Source organism: Eublepharis macularius, chromosome 18 (assembly GCF_028583425.1).
Source record: "Eublepharis macularius isolate TG4126 chromosome 18, MPM_Emac_v1.0, whole genome shotgun sequence".
NCBI lineage: Eukaryota > Metazoa > Chordata > Lepidosauria > Squamata > Eublepharidae > Eublepharis > Eublepharis macularius.
Window position 1 is genome coordinate 36524125 of NC_072807.1, and position 22365 is coordinate 36546489.

The window sequence follows — 22365 nt, forward strand, 5'->3', positions numbered from 1 at the left end:
ATCCCCGCAATACACCTGAGGCCGAGAGGAGGGGTTTACCCAAGGCCACCAGCTGAGCTCACAGCAGTCCTGAGGCTCAAACTAGCAGAGTGCTGGCTTGGAGCCCAGGCACTTAACCACTATGCTACCAAGTTTTGGGCACAGAGGTTGGCAGAATCTTGGGCGCGCTGGCATTTACATTCCAAATATTATTTACTCAAGAGAACGTGGCTTAAGTGGCGGCATTGCATCCCTACATCACGCAAACTTTGTTGTGTATGCTTGTTACAAAAATTCCAGACCACTCAAACTGGTTTGCCTTCACCAAGGGCCATTTGGAACATTCATGCCTCTTAGGCCGTACTTCTATGGCTTAGTCTTATCAGAGGGGAACATAGAAAGCCTTAACTTTAGTCAATTAGTCGGCCAAGCTCAGCACTGTCCATCTGGGCTGTCGGCCAGTCTCCAAGGCCTTGGGCAGAGAAAGGTCTTTCCTAACATCTGCTGCTTGAGATTCTTTAACTAGGGATTCTGGGAATGGAATTTTTGTGCCTGCAAAGCCTATGCCTCAGCACTGAGCCCCTACGTTCTCCAGCTCCAACTCCCCAGCACTGCTCATTCCTATTTCTCCTTACTCCTCTGTGACATCATAGCAGCCAATGGGATCCAGAGAAATAGTTATCCTTCGGCTATTTTTCACCCCTGGACTGTGTGCATGGTAGATTACCCACAAATGCACACTGCTATTATCCTCCACTGACTGAGGATTTTCATGAGAGAACTCTCGAGAGATTTCTACAGCCAAAGGCTGGAGTACATTCAAATGTAGCCAGTGTGCGATAGTGTTGGATTTGGATCTGAGAAACTCATGTTCGAATCTCTACTCTGCCAGGAAAGCTTGCTTGGTGATCATGGGCCAGTCACACACTCTCAGCCTAACCTACCTTGCAGGGCTGTTGTGAGGATAAAATGGAGGAGAGCAGTATAAGCTGCTTTGGGCCCCCATTGGAGAGAAATATGGGATATAAATGAAGTAAAATAATAAATAAATGAATGAATTTTATCTTTTTCTCCATTCACTTGCAATTCAAAACAACTGATGTTTATACCTTTTTTTTTCCTTTGAGGAATTAATTACTTTGGATTTATGACTTTAAGATGACAACATAATTGTTTATTCCTCTGGAAATGTGATTTTACTGTCCCATGCAGTTTAGTGAACTGTAAAATATCCCACAGATGCTAATCTATATAAATGAAAGATTCATAAGGTCTTTCACTAAGATGGAGACGCCTGTTCGCACATCGGTGCTTGACAGCAAGCTGAAAGTAAGATCCACGCTGTCGGTTTGTGTGAATGTTTTAATTTATTACCTATTAAACTATCAGAGAGTTGACAACATTTCAAAAGCTTCCCCTGTCGGATTAATTAAGAGCTACATAATGCCCAAAGTTTGAGACCTGTTTCAAAACGCTCTGGAATAACATTAAGGGTTTTCATTTGACAACCTTTGCATGAATTCTAAAATTCTGCATTGGTAAAGGAGTTTTGGGGTGGGCAGAATTCAATGTTACGACAATTTCAGGTCGTAACATCTACATCTTTCATTTGTAATGTTTGAAAGATATGGGGATATAGTGTAACTTGGTCCTTTTTTAAAGCTCTTATAGCTTAGAGGGAGCATTGCCTCATCATTTTGGGACTCTATATTAATTAGTCTTTGGGTGATTAAAGCTTTTGCTTTGTTGAGGCCCATATCAAACAGGGCTACCGGGTCCAAGCCAATCAGTTTAATTTTATCAGCTATTTTTGAGCACCATGTAGGAGAAGGGTCAGAAGCTAACAACAAGGGAATTAAGCCCTTTGGCTCAAGATGAATTCTTAGCCAGTAATAGATGACATGTTCCCAGATTTTTATTTCAACTCTGGGCAAACCAGCTTCTTGCCTAAGAATGACATTAGGAGTACATCTAGGTGCATTAAATAGAGATCAGAGAAATTTAGAGCAGGGGGAACCCAAAGTGTCACACCTGCTATTTCCACATGCAGCACCCACTCATCTAACTATCTGCTTGAGTGTCCCCTGATGCAAAACTCTTCCATATGTGCCATTTCAATATAGGGAAGATAATCCGAACTCACAAAAAGATATGAACCATTTCCCAAATGCTCCATGCACACAAGCTCCAGCATATGCTAGTATTTCCATGTTTAGAACCAGCAGGCATTTGTTCAAGTGTGGCCCCTAAATACCAGAATCCCCCCTCTTTCCCTCTCTGGCCTTAAATCTGATGTTTTAGGGCTGTCCAGCTGAAGGGGCAGAAAAGTATAAACTGGAAGTTGGCAATTTGGCCAGACAGGTCATTGCAGATACAAAGTCTAGAGATCCCCTCCGCATGCCTGATAAAATCTTTCTTCACCTCCATTGGGAACCAAATCTCCCTGCCCAGCTTTCTAATCAGAGAGCCAGTTTGGTGTAGTGGCAAAGAGCGCGGGACTCTAATCTGGAGAGCCGGGTTTGATTCCCCACTCTCCCACTTGAAGCCAGCTGGGTGACCTTGGGCTAGGGTTGCCAGCCGCCAGGTAGTGGCTGGAGATCTCCCAGATTTACAACTGGTCACCAGGCCACAGAGATCACCTGGAGAAAATGGCTACTTCGGGGGGGGGGGGGACGACTCTATAGAATTATGCCATGTCAAGGTCCTTTCCCTCCCCAAGCCCCACTTTCTCCAGGTTTCTCCCCTTAGATCTCCAGGAATTCCCCAACTTGGAGCTGGCAACCCTACCTTGGGCTAGTCACAGCTCTCTCAGAGCTCTCTCAGCCCCACCCACCTCACAGGGTGTTTTGTTGTGGGGATAATAATGACATACTTTGTAAACTGCTCTGAGTGGGCGTTAAGTTGTCCTGAAGGGTGGTATATAAATCGAATGTTATTATTATTATTAATAATCAGGGTCACCAGACAGCCAATGCAGGTCTCACAACGGGCTGCACATCTTTTAATATGAGTCTTGCTCCGCCAGAGGCAAGCGGCTATTGAATTTGCATCCGCATGCATATGTATGCCAGAAGGGAAGTATTATGTTCTCTGGTCTAGGAGTAACCTTCACTCAGAATACATAGAGGGGCAAGTTTCAAATCAGGTGATGACAACCCTTCGCATGAAGCCCTTTGTGAATTTAAAGCTCTTCCTATGTAGCATCACAGTGATTCTGTCAGCCCTGCAGGGTAGGCCAGAACTGACATGAGACTGTAGCTATTTGTTAGTTCATTCATTCATTTATTCCTCCGCAGTGATGATTGTACGACCTGCTTTTTACTGCATTGCCCTGCACCTTGCAATCCGCTTTTGGTGTCCTTCACAATATACCTCTGCCTTAGATGTTTTGTTTTTTCACCCTTATTCTCTAATTCTGTGACACTACATTATTCTTTGGTTACTTTATGCTGACTGATGCATTGGTTCTCATCTTGTAATTCGCCCTGAGCCTCATTGAGAAAGGCAGACTATGAACAAAGTAAAAAAATAAGTAACGACTAAATAATATTACAGATAGATGATTACAGCTGAGGTGGGGGACTGTCTAAATCAATTAGGGAGCTCTTGAAAGTGCTGAACCACAACCTCCCTGCTCACAGCTTCTGTGCCACACCCCCTTCTGCTACATGACCGGGAACTATAGCTATCTTTAACCCAGCCCAACAAAACACCTGCAGCGTTTCAGGGGAAAAATTCCTTCCTTACACGTGTTTCTCTCCCTTTGCAAACTTTGTTCAGCCTTGACGAATCAGCCCCGCTTGGAAGAGTTTATAGGGCAGGGAGAAATTCCATTGGTCTCTTATGTCAGCTGACATGAGGCTGAGTCAGCAGTTTAGCGTGAGAGACAGCAGGTTGCAATACCACTTTCTGGCACCGGAGGCGCTCGAGAGTAGCACCTTAAATTTTTTGTGCGGGGGTGCCAAATTGGTAGTTTAACAGCGCAATCCTAAACAGTAATCCCACCCCAATGCAATCGAAGCATTTAGATTTGAGTAACTGCTACGTTAGTTCTCTTGCTGTATGAGTTCGGCCAAAGTAAAACCAAAGTTCAGGGTCGACAAATACTGTCCTTAAAGAAAAAAAACCCTCTACTCTTTCTCATTGAACGCATAGCTCAGCCTTCCAAATTTGCTGCAAGCTGCCCCGAGAGAAGAGTGCCTCTGAGCCTCTGAGCATGGCAAGAGCGCCTTTCCAGCCGCGCGGAGCCCCCTGCGACACTCCCCACGCATTCGCTGCGTGCGTCTTCACCATCCACCTCCCGAGCTCGCTTCGCATTTTCCCTTTGCACCCCGGCAACCCGGTCTGCTGTGCGCCTCGACCCGAGAGCCAGCCGCACCGCTTCCAATGGACTAACCCCTAAGCTGAGCTCAGCTCCGCCAGGACGAGCCTGGAGCGCGTCTACGCGGGAGTAAGGCCCCCTGCGCGCCTCCTGGGCTCCAGCCAAGCCCTGCCGCCACCGCCGCTGCTGCAGAAGCTCTCCGGGATGAGGCTGCGCGACCCAGGCGAAGAGGTGGGTGGGATCCCGGCAAGGGAGGAGGGGAGCTTGGCTGGGCGCTCCCCCTATAAAGCGCCGCCGAGCTCGGCTCGGGCTCCGCATTTCTCCGGCGGCTGCAGCACCGGGCGCCTCTTGGCAACTTCTCTCGCCGGAGGATTACTCGGAAGGAGGGAAATCCATCACGTGGAGGGGGCAGGCGCAGCCGGGCCATTAGCATTCCGGAGCCGCGGCGGAGCTGGGGGAAGCGGAGCTCCGGCGGCGGCCCGGCGCGGGCACCACGAGCGGCAGCCCCAGCCCGGGGGCTCCGCGGCGCCTGCCCCCTTCCTGGAGCCCAACTCGGGAGCCCCGAGCCGGGGCCGAAGCGCCGCTGCCCTCCCCGGCCTCGGGCGCGCCGCCCGGGATGGGGCTCCGGGAGCTGTCCGTGGTGCTGATCCTCGCCGGGGGACTCGTGCGCGGTGAGTGGAGCGCCTCTCTCTGCGCGCCGCCGGCCTGGCCGGACTTGGGTGCGAGGCCAAGACTTGGGAGTCTCTTCCCAGCTAGCCTTCGGGCACGAGGCGGGGGGAGGATCTGGCTGCGGGGAGGGAGAGGGGAGTGCTTCTGAGCATGCACAGAGTGCCCTTTCCATTGCCCAGTAGCCACCACCAGTTTCTTTATCTGAAGCTCTGACTCTCCAAGGCTCATATCCTGAAAATCTTGTTGGTTTCAAAGGTGCCACCGGACTCAAATCCTGCGGTTCTACTGCCGAACGATATGGCTACCTACCTGAACCTATCCTAAGGAGTGTTACACCCTTCTAAGTCCATGGAAGTCAATGGGCGTCTTCCTTTGATTTCCATGGACTTAGAAGGGAGTAACTCTGCTTAGAATTGCACTGTATAGTTTATACCCGGAAAATGTGGTTAGTCTCTAAAGTATCACTGAACTCAGATACTGCTATTCTACTGCAGACCAAGACAGCTACCTACCTGAAACATGTTACTTACTAACTTCATTTCTACTCCACCTTTCTTCTCAGCGGTGACACAAAGTGGCTTCTGTCCTCCTCTATTTTAACCTCACAACAACCCTGTGAGGTAGGTTAGGCTGGGAGTGTGTGATTGCTCAAGTTTCCCCAGTGAGCTTTCAGTACAGAGTGGGTGTTTGAACCTGGGTCTCTCAGATCCTAGCCCGACACTCTAACCACTACACACCACTGGTTCTTGCCTATGTTTGAAGGAAAGGGTTTGCAGAGCAGAGGAGAAGGTGTCAGTTTCAGAAACTAATGTGCTATTAAGATTTTTTGGAATGCTAGTTTTTTTACAGCACCGGTTTCAGACATTGGCAGGGATTATCTGGTTGTAGGCTGGCCGGGAGTGCTTCTGAGCATGCACAGAGTGCTTTCCCATCACTACCAGTGATCGTTCACAGCCAGCAGGATTTGAGCACAGTGGCACCTTAGAGATCAACAAGATTTTTGGTGTATAAGCTGATTTGAGCACAGTGGCACCTTAGAGATCAACAAGATTTTTGGTTTTGACAGTCTGCAGATAAGCTTTAACTCTTGAGAGCTTATACATGAAAAATCTTGTTGGTCTCTAAGGTGCTGCTGGACTGACTCCAGTCTTGCTGTTCTACTGCAGACCAACATGGTGACCTACCTGAAACTATCCGCTGTCAGTTAGCCATGTGTCTGCTGGGAGGGGCTCAGACCCTAGCTAGTTCTCTTTTTCCTTATGATGTTTAGGTTTCCGGCAGGAACTTTGCATTTAATGTGTTACTTGGGACTCACTCTGCATGGCTCTTAATAAACAAGTCTCTCCAGGTAAAGGCTAGAAGTGGCTTACCTGAGCAATGCAGAGAGCCAGGGATGCTTTAAGGATTGATGGAGGCTCCTGCAGGCAGAACGTGGGGTGTGAAATCTCGGTTCTTCTTAGAACTCTCTTGAAATGTGTCCATATTAGAACAAAAAGGGCTTGTGAAGGGGGGAAGGACATCCCAAGCTGAAATTTGTTTGCAAAATTTCATATATTTCTCATTTAATTTTAAGGGCCTAATGAATGAATGAATGAATGAATGAATGAATGAATGAATGAATTTATTTGCGGTCAGAGACCATTACAATGGCAATACATCCTTAACAGTCAATAGAATACTTAATTCCAGCATAAAAGTGTAGAAGGACATTGAAAAATACATTTAGCATTTAAAATCTTAGAAGACACATTAAAACGTATATAGTTCTCTAGGAACAGAAGTGAGTCTAATATTTAAAATATTGACATTAAAATAGTTAAAATCGTAAAAAGAGCAGGAGAGACTATGTATGGCCATACTTCTTATTATGGAATTTAACCAAATGGAGACAGAATTTGGCTATTTGCCTGGAGATCGTTGGATTTTCATCAATTAGGAGTTTCTCTAGGCAGGCCTTATTTGCCTCTACAATTGGTCTATCTAAGAGTGGGGAAATAAACTTGTCCCTATAGACTTGGTGGAAAGTACAGTGAAAAAACATATGAACAAGCGATTCAACTTCACCAATGGAGCAATGGCAGCATCTGTCCTCGTATGGGATCTTCTTATATTTCCCTTCAATGACCATTGAGGGGGCCTAATGAAATGTAAACATTGAAAATCTTCCCACTCATTGGGAAGATTTTAATTCTCTTGTTGAAACCAAGGGGATGTAAAAGAGTTTGGCTGGATCAGCACCCAATGCATAAGAAGAGCAACTGGGCTTATTCAATTTAGCATTGTTCCACTGGTCTTATTTAAACGTATACAAATTAAGTTTGTTAATGTATCCCTCAAAGTAAAAAAAACCCCCATAACTGGTTCTTATCAATTATATTCAGAAATATGACCCACTGTTTGGCTTTAATGTGTATTTTAATACTCGTTTGATACTTGTTGAATGTCGAAAAAACAGAAATTTGATGTTTGACACCCATAATTCAAATGTTGGGTGTTGAAAATCCTAAATTTGTAGGAAACTTCATTTCAGCTGGTGGCAGCTTTCTGTGTTATTCTGTAACCAAAAGGTGGAGCACAGGAAGAAATGGGGGGAAAGGGATTTTCCAGCAGGACACCTCCATATATTTGGACTGAGGGCGGAACCCCAAATGGGAAACTGTGTCTCATTTGTACTCAGTGGTCTATCCCAGAAATGAGACCGATATAAACTGACTTGCTTTGATGTTACAAGAATGAATGGCAGGGCAATGCTAAGCAGAGTTCACCCTTCTAAATCTGGAGTTAGAAGGGAGTATCTCTGCTTAGGCCAGAGCGGAGGGCTGATTCTCACCCAATAGTTCCAGACATTTTGATCCTCATCCATCTATGATTACAAGGCCAAGCACGGCCTTCGCTCTTAATATCACATGCAGGGAAACTGATGTGGGCTTGTAGCCAGATACGACATCACTACATGTGACGTTTTGCAGAGCAACTCAACTGCAAAAGAAAAGGGAAGGTTCTTGCTCCAATGACAAGCCCCTTTCTCTCTTCCCCAGGTTTCCTTTTGAAGAATGAGGGAGGGGGACATAGAGCCAAGCTACAAGTGACGCCTGACACAGGTTGGACACTTGTCAGCTTCCCTCAAGTTTTGATGGGAAATGTAGGCATCCTGGTCTTGCAGCTGTAATGGAGAGCCAAGCTGTAAAACCAGGACGCCTACATTTCCCATCAAAACTTGAGGGAAGCTGACAAGTGTCCAACCTGTGTCAGGCGTCACTTGTACCTTGGCTCATAGTGGTCTGCCTGGAGTTAGGGGAAGGGCTATGACTAAGTGGCAGAACATCTATCAGGCATACAGAAAGCCCCAGGTCTGATCTTTGGCACCTCCATTGGCAGGTGACGTGAAAGACCTCGATGTGGGGTCCTGGAGAACTTTTGCCAGTCAGAGACAATGATGTTAACTTAAAAAACCAAGGGTTTGGGCTCAATATAGGGTGACTTCATGCGTTCGAGGTTTGTTGTGGGAATGAAGTGGGACCTTCATAGGAATACAAGTTTCTCATGAAGGAGGCAAGTTTGAACACACAGTGCAGGATCCAGAGAACCTGTTTCATGAAAAGAAGAAAGCTTTGCTCTTGCAAGCCCCCCCTCCATTTCTGCCAGTTCCCCCCTAGTTATGGCTCCCCCGTAAATTCCAGAGAGGGTCTCCTGACCCTCAAGAATGGCTTTTTGCCAGGAATTTCAGGAAACGCAGTGGGAAGAAGGCAGGAAAATTCTATTGCAAATGCAACCATTTGCAAATTCTTTTTCTTTCTCTCTCTCAGGTTCATAGACCAGCATCCTGCTATTAGACTGAAAAAGTTAAAACCTTTAAAAAAAAACACAGTCAAATCAAACCCAGAACCTAGCAGCAAAATCGTAAGAGAGGGCAACCCCGTCTTTAAGAAGACCTTTGATTAGCTGCTGATGTTCTGCACATCTTTACATGGCGCAACCTGGTATCTCTTGGCCAGAACTTGATAATCACACTAGTTGAAAGGATGGCTTTAGATCTGAAGATTTAGTGTATAATTACAAGTTGGCTCTCTGCCCAATCTGAGCTGGTTGCCATTGTTATTTGAAGAATCACATGGCTGGCAGTGCCGTCCTAAGTAGAGTTATGCTCTTCTGAGCACATTGACTTCAGTGCATTGCAAGAGTCCCATCCTTAGGCACCATGGAACACACTGAAATGGCAAGTCACTCTGTGAAAAGCTGAGATCTCTTATTATTTAGAAAATGTATATGCTGCATCTCCAGAATTCTGCTGAAAACTTTCTGCGCATTTAATTTATTTATTTACTTCATGGGGACCCGGTGGAGACTCAAAGAGGTATACAATATCATTCTCGTATTTTCGGTTTTATCTATACAGCAACTCTGGGAAGTGGGTGAGGCTGAGGGCCAAGCTACACGTGACGAATGACACTTGAACGGCAAGTGGATTGAGTGGAGGGCAAGTGAACAGGGAGAAATATACTTGCTGTTCAAGTGTCATTCGTCATGTGTAGCTTGGCCCTGTGAGAAAGTTATTGCCCACCCAGTGCTTTTCATTGCAAAGTGGGGTCTTGAACTCGGGTCTCCTAGGTCCTGTTCTAAGATCCTAACTTCTATGCTACATTGGTTCTCACTTGGCCTGAGTAACACAAGCAGGGGAATAATGGGGTAATGAGGAAGCAGAAACTAGGGGTGGTGATGGTGGTACTGGTAGTTGATAGAATGGACTGTGCTACTCCAGAGAGCAGGTAAAGGTTCATGGAAGATTCCACTTTGGAATGCTCCCTGTGTTAAAAACACAGGTTCCCCCCGTCCCTTTGTTTGTAGTCGTTTCTCTTTGCTGGTTTGCCTTTAGAATGGAAGTTTTTTTTTTAATGCAAAGAAACATTCGCAAATGGAGGTTTTAAAAAGGCATACGTGCAAGCATGTACAAAGGACTACTCAAATCTGGCACCCCCTGCTGACAGCCTGCAGTGGTGTAATCCATCCTTCCACTTTGTTTTCCTGCCGGCGCAAGCCGGGGCCTCAGAGCTGTGAAATGGGGTCGGAAACTGCTGCGCTTGTGTCCTGAACAGTATCTGGAATTTATGTGCGTGCCTGTGATATTTTTTTGAACGCTTCACCATATAAACCAGCATGCCGGGGAGAGGAAGAGCACACAACACTAAATCTTACACCTTAATGTGCCACTTTATGACATTTAGGGAGGGGCTTTTATAAGGAGGAGTATTCCAAATTATTTCCTCCACACCTGAAGTCCGAAATGATACGGTGCAGATATACAGCCCTGCGGATGCAAACACAAGAAGTGCAAGCTATTATCACTCTTAAAGCAATAAGCTAAGCTTAGTTTGGCAGACAGCTGACTGTGGGCCGAGCTACAAGGGATGAATGACACTTGAACGGCAAGTGGATCGTGTGGAGCACAAGTGGAGGGCAAGTGAACAGGGAGAAGTACACTTGCCGTTCAAGTGTCATTCGTCACTTGTAGCTTGGCCCTGTGGAAAACATTTCTGTTTTGGACACTTTGTTCCTAGTTTGGCAAAGGGCAGGCTGAGCAAAACAGGGCCTTTTTCCTAGTTTCCACAAAAGTTTGTGGACTTTACATTTATGGATTTGGAATGAGTCATGGAGAGAGAGAGAGAGTGCAGATTTAATTACATTGGCTAGGAAGTTTTTCGGGGGACAGGTTCTCCGAGCATAAACGGCACACCTGGTTCTACCATGAGGCAAGGTGGTTGGCCACAGCAGCTGGATTCGGAGAGGCAGCAGAGAGACACGAGGGTTCAGCAAGCCCTGTGGGGCATGCATGACGTTCTAGGCACTTCTGGTTCCTCTCAGATAGCTGGACTGGGATTTGGTTGTGTATGAGGCCTCAAGGGGTCACTGCCAGTTGGATGGACCAGTTGCTGCTATCAGGTAGCATAGTTAAGAGAAACTTCCTTAATTCCTCTTTGCCCAATTTCTCCCTGCAACCCAACAATCTGTCGCTTTTCTTCTTCTTAGGAGTTTGTCGTCAGTTTCTAATCAGTTCCTTTCTGATCTAAAGAGAAATTTGAAGAGAGGAGGGGCAGGAAGGGAAGTGCAACACAAATGTCAGAATTTCACTCTGCAGATGCTCAGAGGCAGGTGATCCCAAACCTTGCAGTCCATCTGTTAGAGAAGCACTTGGGGGCATGTAACATAAAACAACTGCAAAGGATTGAAGTTCAAAAAGGGAGCCTTGATTCCTCTTCAAAGAGAAATGAAAGAGAAGTCCTTTAAAAAAAAGAATAAGAGGAAGAAATGACTGTCTACAAAAGTGAGCTTCAGAAAAAGAAATTTCCCTCCCCATAAAAACGCTAGTATCAGGCAGTTTCACGCATATCTCTGAGAGCTGGCTAAATTTCATTTTATAGGAGCAGTATACACATTGCCCACGCCATTGTGAATAAAGTTTGGGGAAGACTTGGTGGTGATTTATTAGGAAGATGAATTTGGAAGCGTAATGGATCTTGGCAGGTCATTTTGACTTCAGCCAACCTTGTCATTCATTCTCCTCAGTCCCTTCTTTGCTGGTAATGCCCAAATTATTTGGATGAATGCGCGCAGCGCCATCCCCAGAGCTTCCCCTCTGGACTTTACTGCGAAGGTTTAGATTGTATGCTTAGCTGCAGCAATATGAAAGTGTGGGAGAGCCATATAGTTTGTCTGGTAAAAGCTGTTGAATCTCATCAGGTACAACTCTGAATGGAATTAGATTCTTGTCTCTCAAAAGATTACTTTTTCGGAAGCAGCCTAGGAAGGAAGCTGTTGATAGGCTAAAACAGCACATATATTGTGCTTTAAAATGTTACATTCAATTTCCAAACTCAAACAGAATCCTGAAACTGGCACACATCAGGAACTTAAGTATATTTGCTTGTGGCAGATCTGACAATTTGCTCTATTTTGCATGATTCATTTCGGTTTTGGGTGAACAAAAAAAAAGTACATGGAAAATTGATGCTCCGCATCCAATCAATTAGAAGCTAGCCATCTTTGGTTGGAAGGAAGCACCTTGCTAGATAAGACCACTGGTCCATCTATTCCAGCATCCCATTTCCCTGATGCTCTTTGAGACCCTGTTTCCCTGCAAAAACTTGATTTCCCAGGTACACTGCTTCTGAACATTGAGGTTCTATGTATCCATCATGGCTACTGACTAGGGTTGCCAGGCTCCCTCAACCTCCCGGCAGGGGACAGGGGCCTGGCACTTACCTTTGGGAAGAGGGGTGTGTGCGTGCACAGAGCACAGGCGTGATAATGTCAGTTCAGGAGTGACATCACCATGTGGCCCCTGGGCAGGCCCATTTTCAGCGCTCCATGGCACTGGAAATGGGCTGTTCTGCCACAGATCGGGCCCGTTCTGGGCACTGCGGAGCGCAGGAGCGTTCTTGTGCTCCGCAGCAGCTCAAACAGGCCCAATCCGTGCCAAAATGGCCCATTTTGGGCGCTGTGGAGCGCTGCGCTCCACAGTGCCTCAAAACAGGCCCAATCTGCAGCAGAACGGGCCCATTTTGGGGCACTGTGGAGCGCAGGAGCACTCTTGCACTCTGCAGCTGCTGAAAACGGGCCTGGTTTGCCGTGGATCAGGCCCATTTTGAGTGCTGCAGAGCACAGGAGCTCTTCTGCACTCCACAGTGGCCCTGATCTGGGCCAAAACGGGCCCAATCCCAGTGGCTGCGGTGCACGGGAGCGCACTGTGCCGCGAGGGAGCACTCAAGGAAGATGCGCGCCCCCCTGCTGCTCAGGTAAGTGGGGGCGGGGTGTGGGGAGCGGGATCCCTACTACTGACCATCCATAGAATCCTACTTGAAGTTGGAAAAACGGAGATTTCACAATAAATATTTGACCTGTCAGTACTTGGATGGGAGGCCAGACCACCAAGGAGGGCTCTGCAGAGGAAGGCAACAGCAAGCCACCTCTGCTTCTCACTTGCCTTGAAACTCCAGCAGAGGTCGCTATGTTGTGACTTAACGGCACTTTATAGACATTTATAGTTATTTTTGAGCTCTTTTCCTGCCACCCAGTGGGCCATTGTTCTTAAGATCTTCTCTGTCTTTCCATGCTCCCAGTGACCCTGCAAGGAGAATTTCAGAGGAAACTCTACAAAGAACTCCTGAAGAATTACAACCCTTTGGAAAGACCGGTGGCCAATGACTCTCAGCCCCTCACCGTCTCCTTTGGTCTCAGTCTCATGCAAATTATGGACGTGGTAAGTCTTTCCTTCCCTTTTAACAAAAATCATCCGTGCATTATTTGGGGCAATGCCGTGCCATGCTTGCTTCATGTTTATTCTTCCAGGACAGCCATGTATAATTTCTTTGCAGGGCCTGCCCAAGAATTTTGGGTGTCCTAGCCTACCTCTTGCATTGACAGAGGGATGGGTGGACTCAGCAGGCTCCCTGCCAGTCACTCACTGGGGCCAGGGGTGCCTCTGGAGCAGACCCCAAAGCCACGGGCAAAGGAATTGACGCCCCTGGGCTGGTCCCAATGGCAGAGAGGGTCTGCCCTTGTGGAGAAGGCAAAGTTGGGACAATTAAGCACATCATACTTCAGTGCTGCTTTCCCTGTTCTTTGGCCGCTCCATTGGGGGCAAGCCTATGGGTGTTGGGTTTGGCCTGTTCCAGACAGCTGCCTTGGATGCTCTTCACTAAGACCACACCTGACTATGGGATGGAGCTTCTGCCCTATAGAATCTCAGGATTTTGCTGACGTTCTACTTGGCGTAGCTTAGGAATCCCCCAGTGGGTAACACCTGCTGATGTGTTTTGTGGCACCCACTTGTTCTCAAGCCTTGAGGATAAAACCCTAACGGGTCTTGAATGGAACAGAACAAATCGGAGAACTTCCAGGGTCAACAAAGTTCTGATCTTGAAGAGGCTCAGAACCCCCACCTTAAATGGCAGGATGGCTAAAAAGAAGAATCGTTGGGCAAGGTGAAGGTTCCTATCAGGTCACATGAACACACGAAGTTGCCTTATACTGATTCGGAACATTGGCTCTTTTAGGCAGAAAAAGATCTTCCACGTCATTTTCTACCGGATCTGTTGAACTGTATATGTCAGCATTTGAACCCGGGGCCTTCTGCTACTGAGTCATTGCCCCTTCCCAACTTGCTGCTGCTTGCATGGGAGAATATTCTGTCCAGGGCTGCTCATCTCTGCCCTCCTCTGTGTCCTGTCTTGCTTGAGACCTGTCCTATTTTTTATTACATTAGTGGTTTTTAAATTACAATGCCCTTTTCATTGATTGTCATTTACTGTAAGGTATCTTGGGTCCCGTTTTGTGGGAGAAAGTCGGGACTGATCATTTAAAAATGAAGAAGTAAATAAAAACCCTCCCCTCTTTGTGGGGAGGTGGTGCTCTGTTGTCTTGGTGCTGGAAGGAAGGCAGTGGGAGGGCTTCTGGTGTCCTGGCCTCACTGACAGTCCTTTAGATGGCACTGGATTTCTAGCCACTGTGTGTGACAGAATGTTGGACTGGATGGGCCACTGGCCTGATCCAACATGGCTTTGCTTATGTTCTTATGTTCTTAACTTACGGCGACTAAGATTGTCTGCACGCAGGCTTGTGTTGAAAAGCCTCATCTTGTGTGGTTGGTTGATCAGCCGCTGGGCGATTCATGCAAAAAAGGAAAGTTAGCGGTGTTGGAGTAAGTTGCATAATTGATACAGAGTTTAGTTTCCATGCAGTGTGGGGATTTATTGGTTTATTTAAGAACAGAAGAGCCCCAGAGTGTGTTCTGCATTTTGCCATTTGTTATTGCTCTCGGCGATGAAGGCTGGCATATGGAACCCACTGAAATGTGCAAAACGGCCTTTGAAGTCAACCGACATCACAAAATTGGCCAAGGCTTCTTGTCTGTTCCGCTGGAGTCGTTCCTGGAATTTCAGGGCTTCAAACGCTTTTGGATGCCATTGAGTTCAACCCCACCTAATTCAGTCTGTGCATCACAGGGAACACAGAGGAAGCAAGATCTTTCAACAACCCCAGACAATAAAATGAGCCGTAAGGTAGTTGCCTTGGAGGAGGAAAAATCCTTCCCTACTTCAAACATGAGGATTAATTGCAAGTTTATAAACAATTATCTTAAAATGAGAGCCGGTTTGGTGTAGTGGTTAAGAGCGCGAGACTCTAATCTGGAGAGCCGGGTTCGATTCCCCACTCCTCTGCTTGAAGCCAGCTGGGCGACCTTGGGGCAGTCACAGCTCTCTCAGAGCTCTCTCAGCCCCACTCACCTCACAGGGTGTGTGTTGTTGTGGGGATAATAATGACATACTTTGTAAACCGCTCTGAGTGGGCATTAAGTTGTCCTGAAGGGTGGTATATAAATCGAATGTTATTATTAATGTTATTATAAGTCAGATCACCGGTCTACCTAACTCATTATTTTGGTCTCTGACCAACTTTGACTGCACATCCCCCTGTGCTAGGATTACCACGCCCCCTTACCCTCCCGGTGGAAGGGAAGACCCAGCACTCACCTTTTGCAACATCTTCACACATGTGCAAAGTGCGGGAGCACTCCTGGGGGCGGAGCAATGGCATCACTTCTGGGAAGTGTCAGCGCTCCTGGAAGTGATGCTGTTGCACAAGGCCTGGGAGTGCTCTCACGCTTTGCAGTGGGCCAATTTGGGCCCCAAATGGGCCCACCTGTTTGTCCTTGTGAATGTGGAAAGAAAACCTGCACAGTTCCTCTGTGATAGGGAGACCCCAGAAGTACCTTGGAGCACAAATTCAAACTTTAGTGTAACATTTACCTATGTATCTGAACTCTCTAACTAAAAGAAGTGAACTCTGAAATAATTTCCTCTTAGGGCCAGAATTTCTAATCCGAAGGCATGAAGAGTTCCACCACCACCCCTTTATGCAACTGTCATCTGTTACTGATGTGCACAGTCCTATGTTAATTAACAATGGTTATTTAAAGATGGACCTCTGGCCTTTCGAAGACCTCCCTGTGTCTGAACTGTCTCAACAGATGTTCATAGCAAGAAACATTAGGGACAGATTGTGGGATGGATTTTCTTTTAACTGCAAGGGAAAACCGCAGAAATGGCTCTCTCCCCACCCACTCTCTCTCACCTTTGCTTCCAATTAGGCTGGAAGTAGACATTGCAGAGGAGGACGCATGACTGCCGCTGAAAACAGCAGTCCCAAGTGTAATCTTTTTTACCCTCAATCTCTTCCAAACATCTACATTAGAATAACAATTCCTTCCAGCTTTCCCAGAAGTGAAGCCACACCGACACTGATCGTGGCAATTTTAAAAATATTTTGTTTCTCCTGGAGTGCTGGCAGGCAAGACCTGCTGGAGGCCAGGAGATCTTCTGCTCCCAGAGAGCAGGTAGCAGTCCTGGCTGGGAAAGGTTGACTAACAGTGCAATCCTAAGCAGACTGGAGTAACTCTGCTTAGGATTTCACTAGAAGTCTAAGGTGAGCCTTCATAGCTGAGTGGAGTATTGAGTGCAAGTCTCCCCAGGTGGGGACTCTGATTAGCACTAGAGACGGGCATGAACCGAAATATGAACCAAAATTAAGCACGTACCAGGCCAGTTGGTGGTTCATGAACCATGGTTCGTCAGATCCCATTTCTAATGAACCGCCACGAACTTTTAGGCTGGTTCGTTTGGTTCATTTTTTGGTTTGTCACTGCAGGCAGCCTGGTGCCAATCAATCAGTTTCCTAGGCAACAGGGGATGGACTTCCTGAGGACTTTCTGCTGACCCAGAAGTGATGTTCTGCTGACCTGGAAGTGATGATTTGCTGACCTGGATGTGACGTTTTCACAAACCAAACGAACCGGTTCGTGAACCAAGGGCAGGTTTGTGAAAGTTCGTGGTTCGTGAAATTTGGCGAACCACGAACCACATGGTTTGGTTTTTTTCTGGTTCATGCCCATCTCTAATTAGCACCAAAAGCAGGTCTCTCTGATACCATCTAAAACAGTTGCAAAGCTATCCTTCTTTTAAGATTTTACTACCTTTTGTACATATAGACCCGTGGAGCACCAAGATCCAGTCTGCCCCTGTGTCTGCCCCTGACCCACTTCTATTCTATGCCCAGTCTTCCCACAACCTCCCTATCTCATTTGGCACATTTCCCCCACCCATCCCCAATAGCAAAAGCATAGATGGATATGCTATACATCCTCTGAGATGAGAATGGGCTTCTTCCAAAACTAAAATACCCCTCCCACAATGAAGAGGAAGGGGGGAAAGAATCTGGACAAGTGAATCAAATGACGTTAAATCAGCAAGCATGTTTTGAAACCGGCACCCAAAAGATAGATAAAAGCTGCTTATCAAACATAAGCAGCCTCCTGCTTTCTGTAACCCTAGCAGAACCCCATCAAATTGGCATTGTTCTTTTAATTGTTTGCTTTCTGTAGGTAGATTAAAGGGAGAGGGTCAAATTCTCTTTGTCTCCTGCTCCGTTATTTTACTCAGAGAGAGAAAGAGAGAGAGAGAGAGAGAGAGAGAGAGAGAGAGAGAGAGAGAGAGAGAGAGAGAGAGTCTTCTTATTTCTGTTTCCTGAGACATCTTAGAGTTCTATATTTATTCATTTTTCTAAATGTCTAATGTCATTCTACCCAATGGGCAGTCAAGCCAGTTAAAGACTTCAAGGCACCATAGAACACCATCAGTGAAATAAGAAACTAAAAATCCAATGTGGAAACGCAAATAAGATATTTTAAGTAGCATACGTAATGTCCCAAAGTCGGAGATGTAGATCTGGAAATCTCTGGTTTGAATCACACCTCTGGTATGCACTTATTAGATGGCTTTAGGCATGTTGTGAACAGCCAAACTAATCAGTGGAAAACTGACTCCCTGTTCAGAGCTGGTGGATAGACGGTGAACTGGCTGATATCCTTTCTTTCCTCATGTACCTTTAATGGCATCCATGTGACTATTTTTCTTGCAGTTATGATTATATTTTATGGAAGGATCTGCTTCATATTATTTTAATCAGTTTGCTTATTGGGTCTTATTGTGTAAATTGCAGGGCAATAATCCTTAACAAATTGCCCAGAACTAAATGCCAACAAAGGATTTCATACAAACTTGCGGCCTGATCCAGAACATATTTACTCTTCTGAATTTGCTTCCAAGTAAGAACAGTAGACTGGATTGCTAAATCATTAATCAAGGGTCTTATTCCATATAATCTACATTTGCTTAACATGCAAATAGCATGCAGATTCATGCAATTTTAGGTGTGATATCCTTGAATCACACTGAGAAGTCTAAACCTGCAATATTGCTTTAGAAACGCAATCACTTCCCTCATTCTAAATAGATTTAAATAACTGTCTTTGGCATGCACTGGTGATTTTATATGATACTTCAACTAGAAAAGGCCTAAATAGAAATAATGAATGGGTGGTAATATTCGTTTTTTTAAAAAAAGATCTACATCTTAAGACAGATTATAATGTGCCGAGATTTCCACTCAAATTTCTACTGTAATGGTATTCAATTATTTGCTTTAAGCAAAAGATGAACTCTGAAATGCTTTATATTTTGTCTGTCCGCATAAAATAGTAATTAACAGTGCAATCCTCAGCAGAATTACTCCAGTCTAAGTCCATTGATTTCAATGCACTTAGACTGGAGTAACTCTGCTTAGGATTGCACCGTAAAACACTTACTGGAGCAGGTGTATTTCCTGTATAATGTCACATCCATTATTGCAGCCTGTTCAATATTTCCCTTCCAACCATAGCTTCCATCCCCCGCTCTGGATCTTCCAAAGGGCAAGAGACCAGCTAGGCTTGAACTGTTCTTCTGATGTACAAGTTCTATCCCAGGTCCCCCAGGAATGAAAGTTGGGGGTGGGGAGTTGTTGGGAAGGACCCCCCCCAAATAATTGTTTGGGGCAGATTTTTACTGAATCAGCCCCTGGTATAACCCATCATGTCCACATCACACCAAGAATGAAGTCATTTCCCATACAACATGGGAGGGTTTCAGAGTGGAATCTCCAGCCCCGTTCCTGTATCTCCCCCCACACACACCAGGTGGCAGGGGGCAGAGGCCAGGAGCAGGAGACCCCTCCAGTCCAACCAGGGAGCTGGTAACCCTAGAATCTTTTGCCATACACCAAGAGTCCCAACGGTCTCTGAATCCTCTATACCTTGAATAAACCAACAAGGCCAGATCACGAACCCCAGAGCTTTCTAAAACAACTACTGGAGGGGCAGGCCTTTCACAGCAAGAGGGAGGGGCAGGCTCAGTACTTCTGGCAAAGTGGTGAAAAGTTTTTAAGCGGTAACTTAAAATTGTCGTTTTATAGGCACAATGCAAATGCCAGAATATCGGGAATAAAATTCAGGGCGTGTACCCTCTGTGCCCCCCAAGTTCCTACTGAAAATAAAGTTATCAGGCAGACTCATTTTTATTCTAATAAGACGTTGAACATGATTGATGTACCTGGATGGGAGGGGCTTGAACAAATGGTCTCAAAGGCCATTTTAAATATGTAAAATGAGAGAATTCTTGGGAAAGGGACTTCGCTTTGATAGACTTTTTAAAAAATATATACATTATTAAAGGAAGAGCTGTTTTGTCAGCACAGGAATAGTTGCACGCTCTCAAAGTTTCTTTTATTTCTCCTTGGCCCATAATTGCAAAGGTCTAATTTGCAATGAATTAAGAAATGACCAGGGTTGAATGAAGCAAGAGACCCACGGTCTTTCTTTGCATTGCCCAGGCAGGAACAAAGGCGCCATTAATTCCGAAGGTACAGCAGTTAACACACACCTTTCTCATATACATACGTTAAGTGGGCATTTAGTGATGTGCCAGCTATGATTAAAGAGGTTTTCACTGAAGCCTTGTGAAAATGACTGGGGTCCTCGAAGAAAGATTGCTCATGATGGATTGCCACAATAGACTCTCAAGGCTGGGATGCAAGTGTCCCTATTTAACACTGGAGCCAGCAAATATGTATGTCCCCAAATAAGTTTGGTCAGAACTTGAAGTAAACAATGAATGCAATAGAAACACAGCCCAGTGTGTGTCATTTTTCTTTCTTTTTAAATAGAAATTTTATTTAAAAGAAAAGACATGTAAATAGAAAGTGCATATCAAAAGATTATACAACTTACGCTTCAAGTTGAATTGAGACTTATACAAACGTATATAAACAGTACATTTGGAATTAGTTTAAGACTTATACAAGCACAGCATTTAAAATTACAATGAACTAATGGAAAAATACATTCAAAATTTGACATAACTCAACATAATTATATAATGGCTCTCCTTCCCCCTCCTTAGTTACTTATACAAACTATAATATTAACTTTTTATTAATCATTTCCCTATGTTTTATTTTCTTATCTTTATACTGAGTTAACTTAATTAATGTTGATTTCTGCCTTAGTCAAATAAATCCTTCCATTTCCCCCAAAATTCGGCTATTGGTCTATTAGGTAGATAAGTAGCTAATCTGGCTATTGATGCATATTCATAAATCTTATCTTTCTACTCTGAACCATCAGAGTGTGTCAGTGTGTGTCATTTTTCTGATTTGGGTGTGAGTGACTTCAGATTGCTTTGTGCAAGTCATTTTAAATGCTATGTAAGCACGGGGCCCTCAATAAATCCTATTGAGGGATGTCAACCTCCAGGTAGGGCCTGAAGTCCACCTTCTAAAGCAGCCATTTTCTCCAGGGGAACTGATCTCTGTAGTCTGGAGATAAGTTGGCTTTCCAGGAGATCTCCAAGCCTGGAAGTTAGCAACCCTACTTGGAGTCAATGGTAAGCCCAAGAGTCAATACCACGAGAGTAGCAATTGTGGCAGGCTGATTGGACAATCGCCTTCTAAATCCCAATGCTGAGAGTCAACATTAGAGATGGGCATGAACTGAAATACGATCCAAAATTAAGCACGAACCAGGCTGGTTCGTGGTTCGTGAACCACGGTTCGTCAGATCCCATTTCTGATGAACCACCATGAACTTTAGGCTGGTTCATTTTTGTTTGTTTTTTGGTTCGTCACTGCAGACAGCCAGGTGCCAATCAATCAATCCTAGGCAACAGGGGATAAACTTCCTGCAAACCTTCTGCTGACCCGGAAGTGAACTTCTGCTGGCCTGGAAATGGCCTTCTGCTGGCCCGGAAGTGATGATTTTCTGACCTGGATGTGTGCCATTTTCATGAAACAAACAAACCGGTTCACGAACCAGGGCAGGTTCATGAAAGTCCGTGGTTCATGAAATTTGATGAACCATGAACCACATGGTTCGGTTTTTTTCTGGTTCATACCCATCTCTAGTCAACATCAAGGAGAAGGCATTGGTCTCTATCCCCTTTGTTGGACCTCTAAGGCCTGATTGGCCACTGGGTGAAACAGAATGCTGGACTAGGTGGACCACTGGTGTGATCTGGCAGGGCTGCCTTTACGTTCTTAGAACTGTTTGTCCAATCCTCTTTAGTAGAGCAAACCGTGTGAAACTCTGCTGATGTGTGAAAGTCCCTTCCACATTTGCAGTCACGTTCCCCTCATTCTTTTGCTCCCTCTGCCCGTCTTGAACACTAAGCCAGACAGATACAAGTCAGAATAATAGTTAGGATCAGAATGCTCCCAGATATTACCAAAAATGGTTCAGTTCAGATCATTTATAACCCATATTGTTTTTAAAAATGCAGCTTACTGGGTTCAGAATTCAGCCGGTGGACTGGGCAATCCCTAGTGAAAGGGAACGGGCCTTTTTAGGAATGCACATCCTAAAAAGGCTTCCACTTTCTAAGCTCTACATTTTCAATTCAGAAGCAAAAATTAGCATTTCAGAATTCAGTTGTCAGTATAAAGATCCTTCCTTCCTTCCTCCCTCCCTTCCTTCCGGCATGCATAATTGTCAGAAGAGTGCCGGCAGGAGGATTTTTCTCTTGTGAAAAAGATGTCAACTGTGTTTTGTTTCTGTACATTTTTAAAGGGATGTTCCTCCTGGCAACTTGATCGATCAACGTTCCAAACGTTGTGGACAATGCTCAGTGGGACGTGTTTATCTCAAGAACAGCTCAGCTATCTGTTTTTATAGGTTTGTTCTCCGTGTCGAACTGTTTCCGAGCGTTGCTTAGCCGGGATGCCTCAGGAAGATTCCCGGGGAATCTTCCATCATCGCTGTCCAAAAAAACAGACCCCTTGTTCAGATGGATGAGATAATTGTGCTACTAAAAGGCTTGAAACTTAGGCCAGAACAGGTAATGGAGAATTGATGGATGAACAGAGGGAAGGCAACCAATCATTGACTGCCTGGGCAGTCACTCTACTTGTCTGGAATTGATCACAACAGTTTTCCAATAGCAGTTTAGGACAATTTTAGGACTTGCAGCATTAAAACA

The 22365-nt window shown here is 45.4% G+C and overlaps 1 protein-coding gene across 1 annotated transcript in view; it reads left to right on the top strand.

Moving 5' to 3' along the window:
- Positions 1–4916: 4916 nt before the first annotated feature.
- Positions 4917–22365, top strand: part of CHRFAM7A (CHRNA7 (exons 5-10) and FAM7A (exons A-E) fusion) — a 65312-nt gene continuing 47863 nt past the window's right edge. The window contains exons 1-2 of the mRNA XM_055002825.1: positions 4917–4971; positions 13084–13223. Of these exons, the coding sequence (XP_054858800.1) occupies positions 4917–4971; positions 13084–13223 (195 nt within the window). The remainder of the gene's footprint in view (positions 4972–13083; positions 13224–22365) is intronic.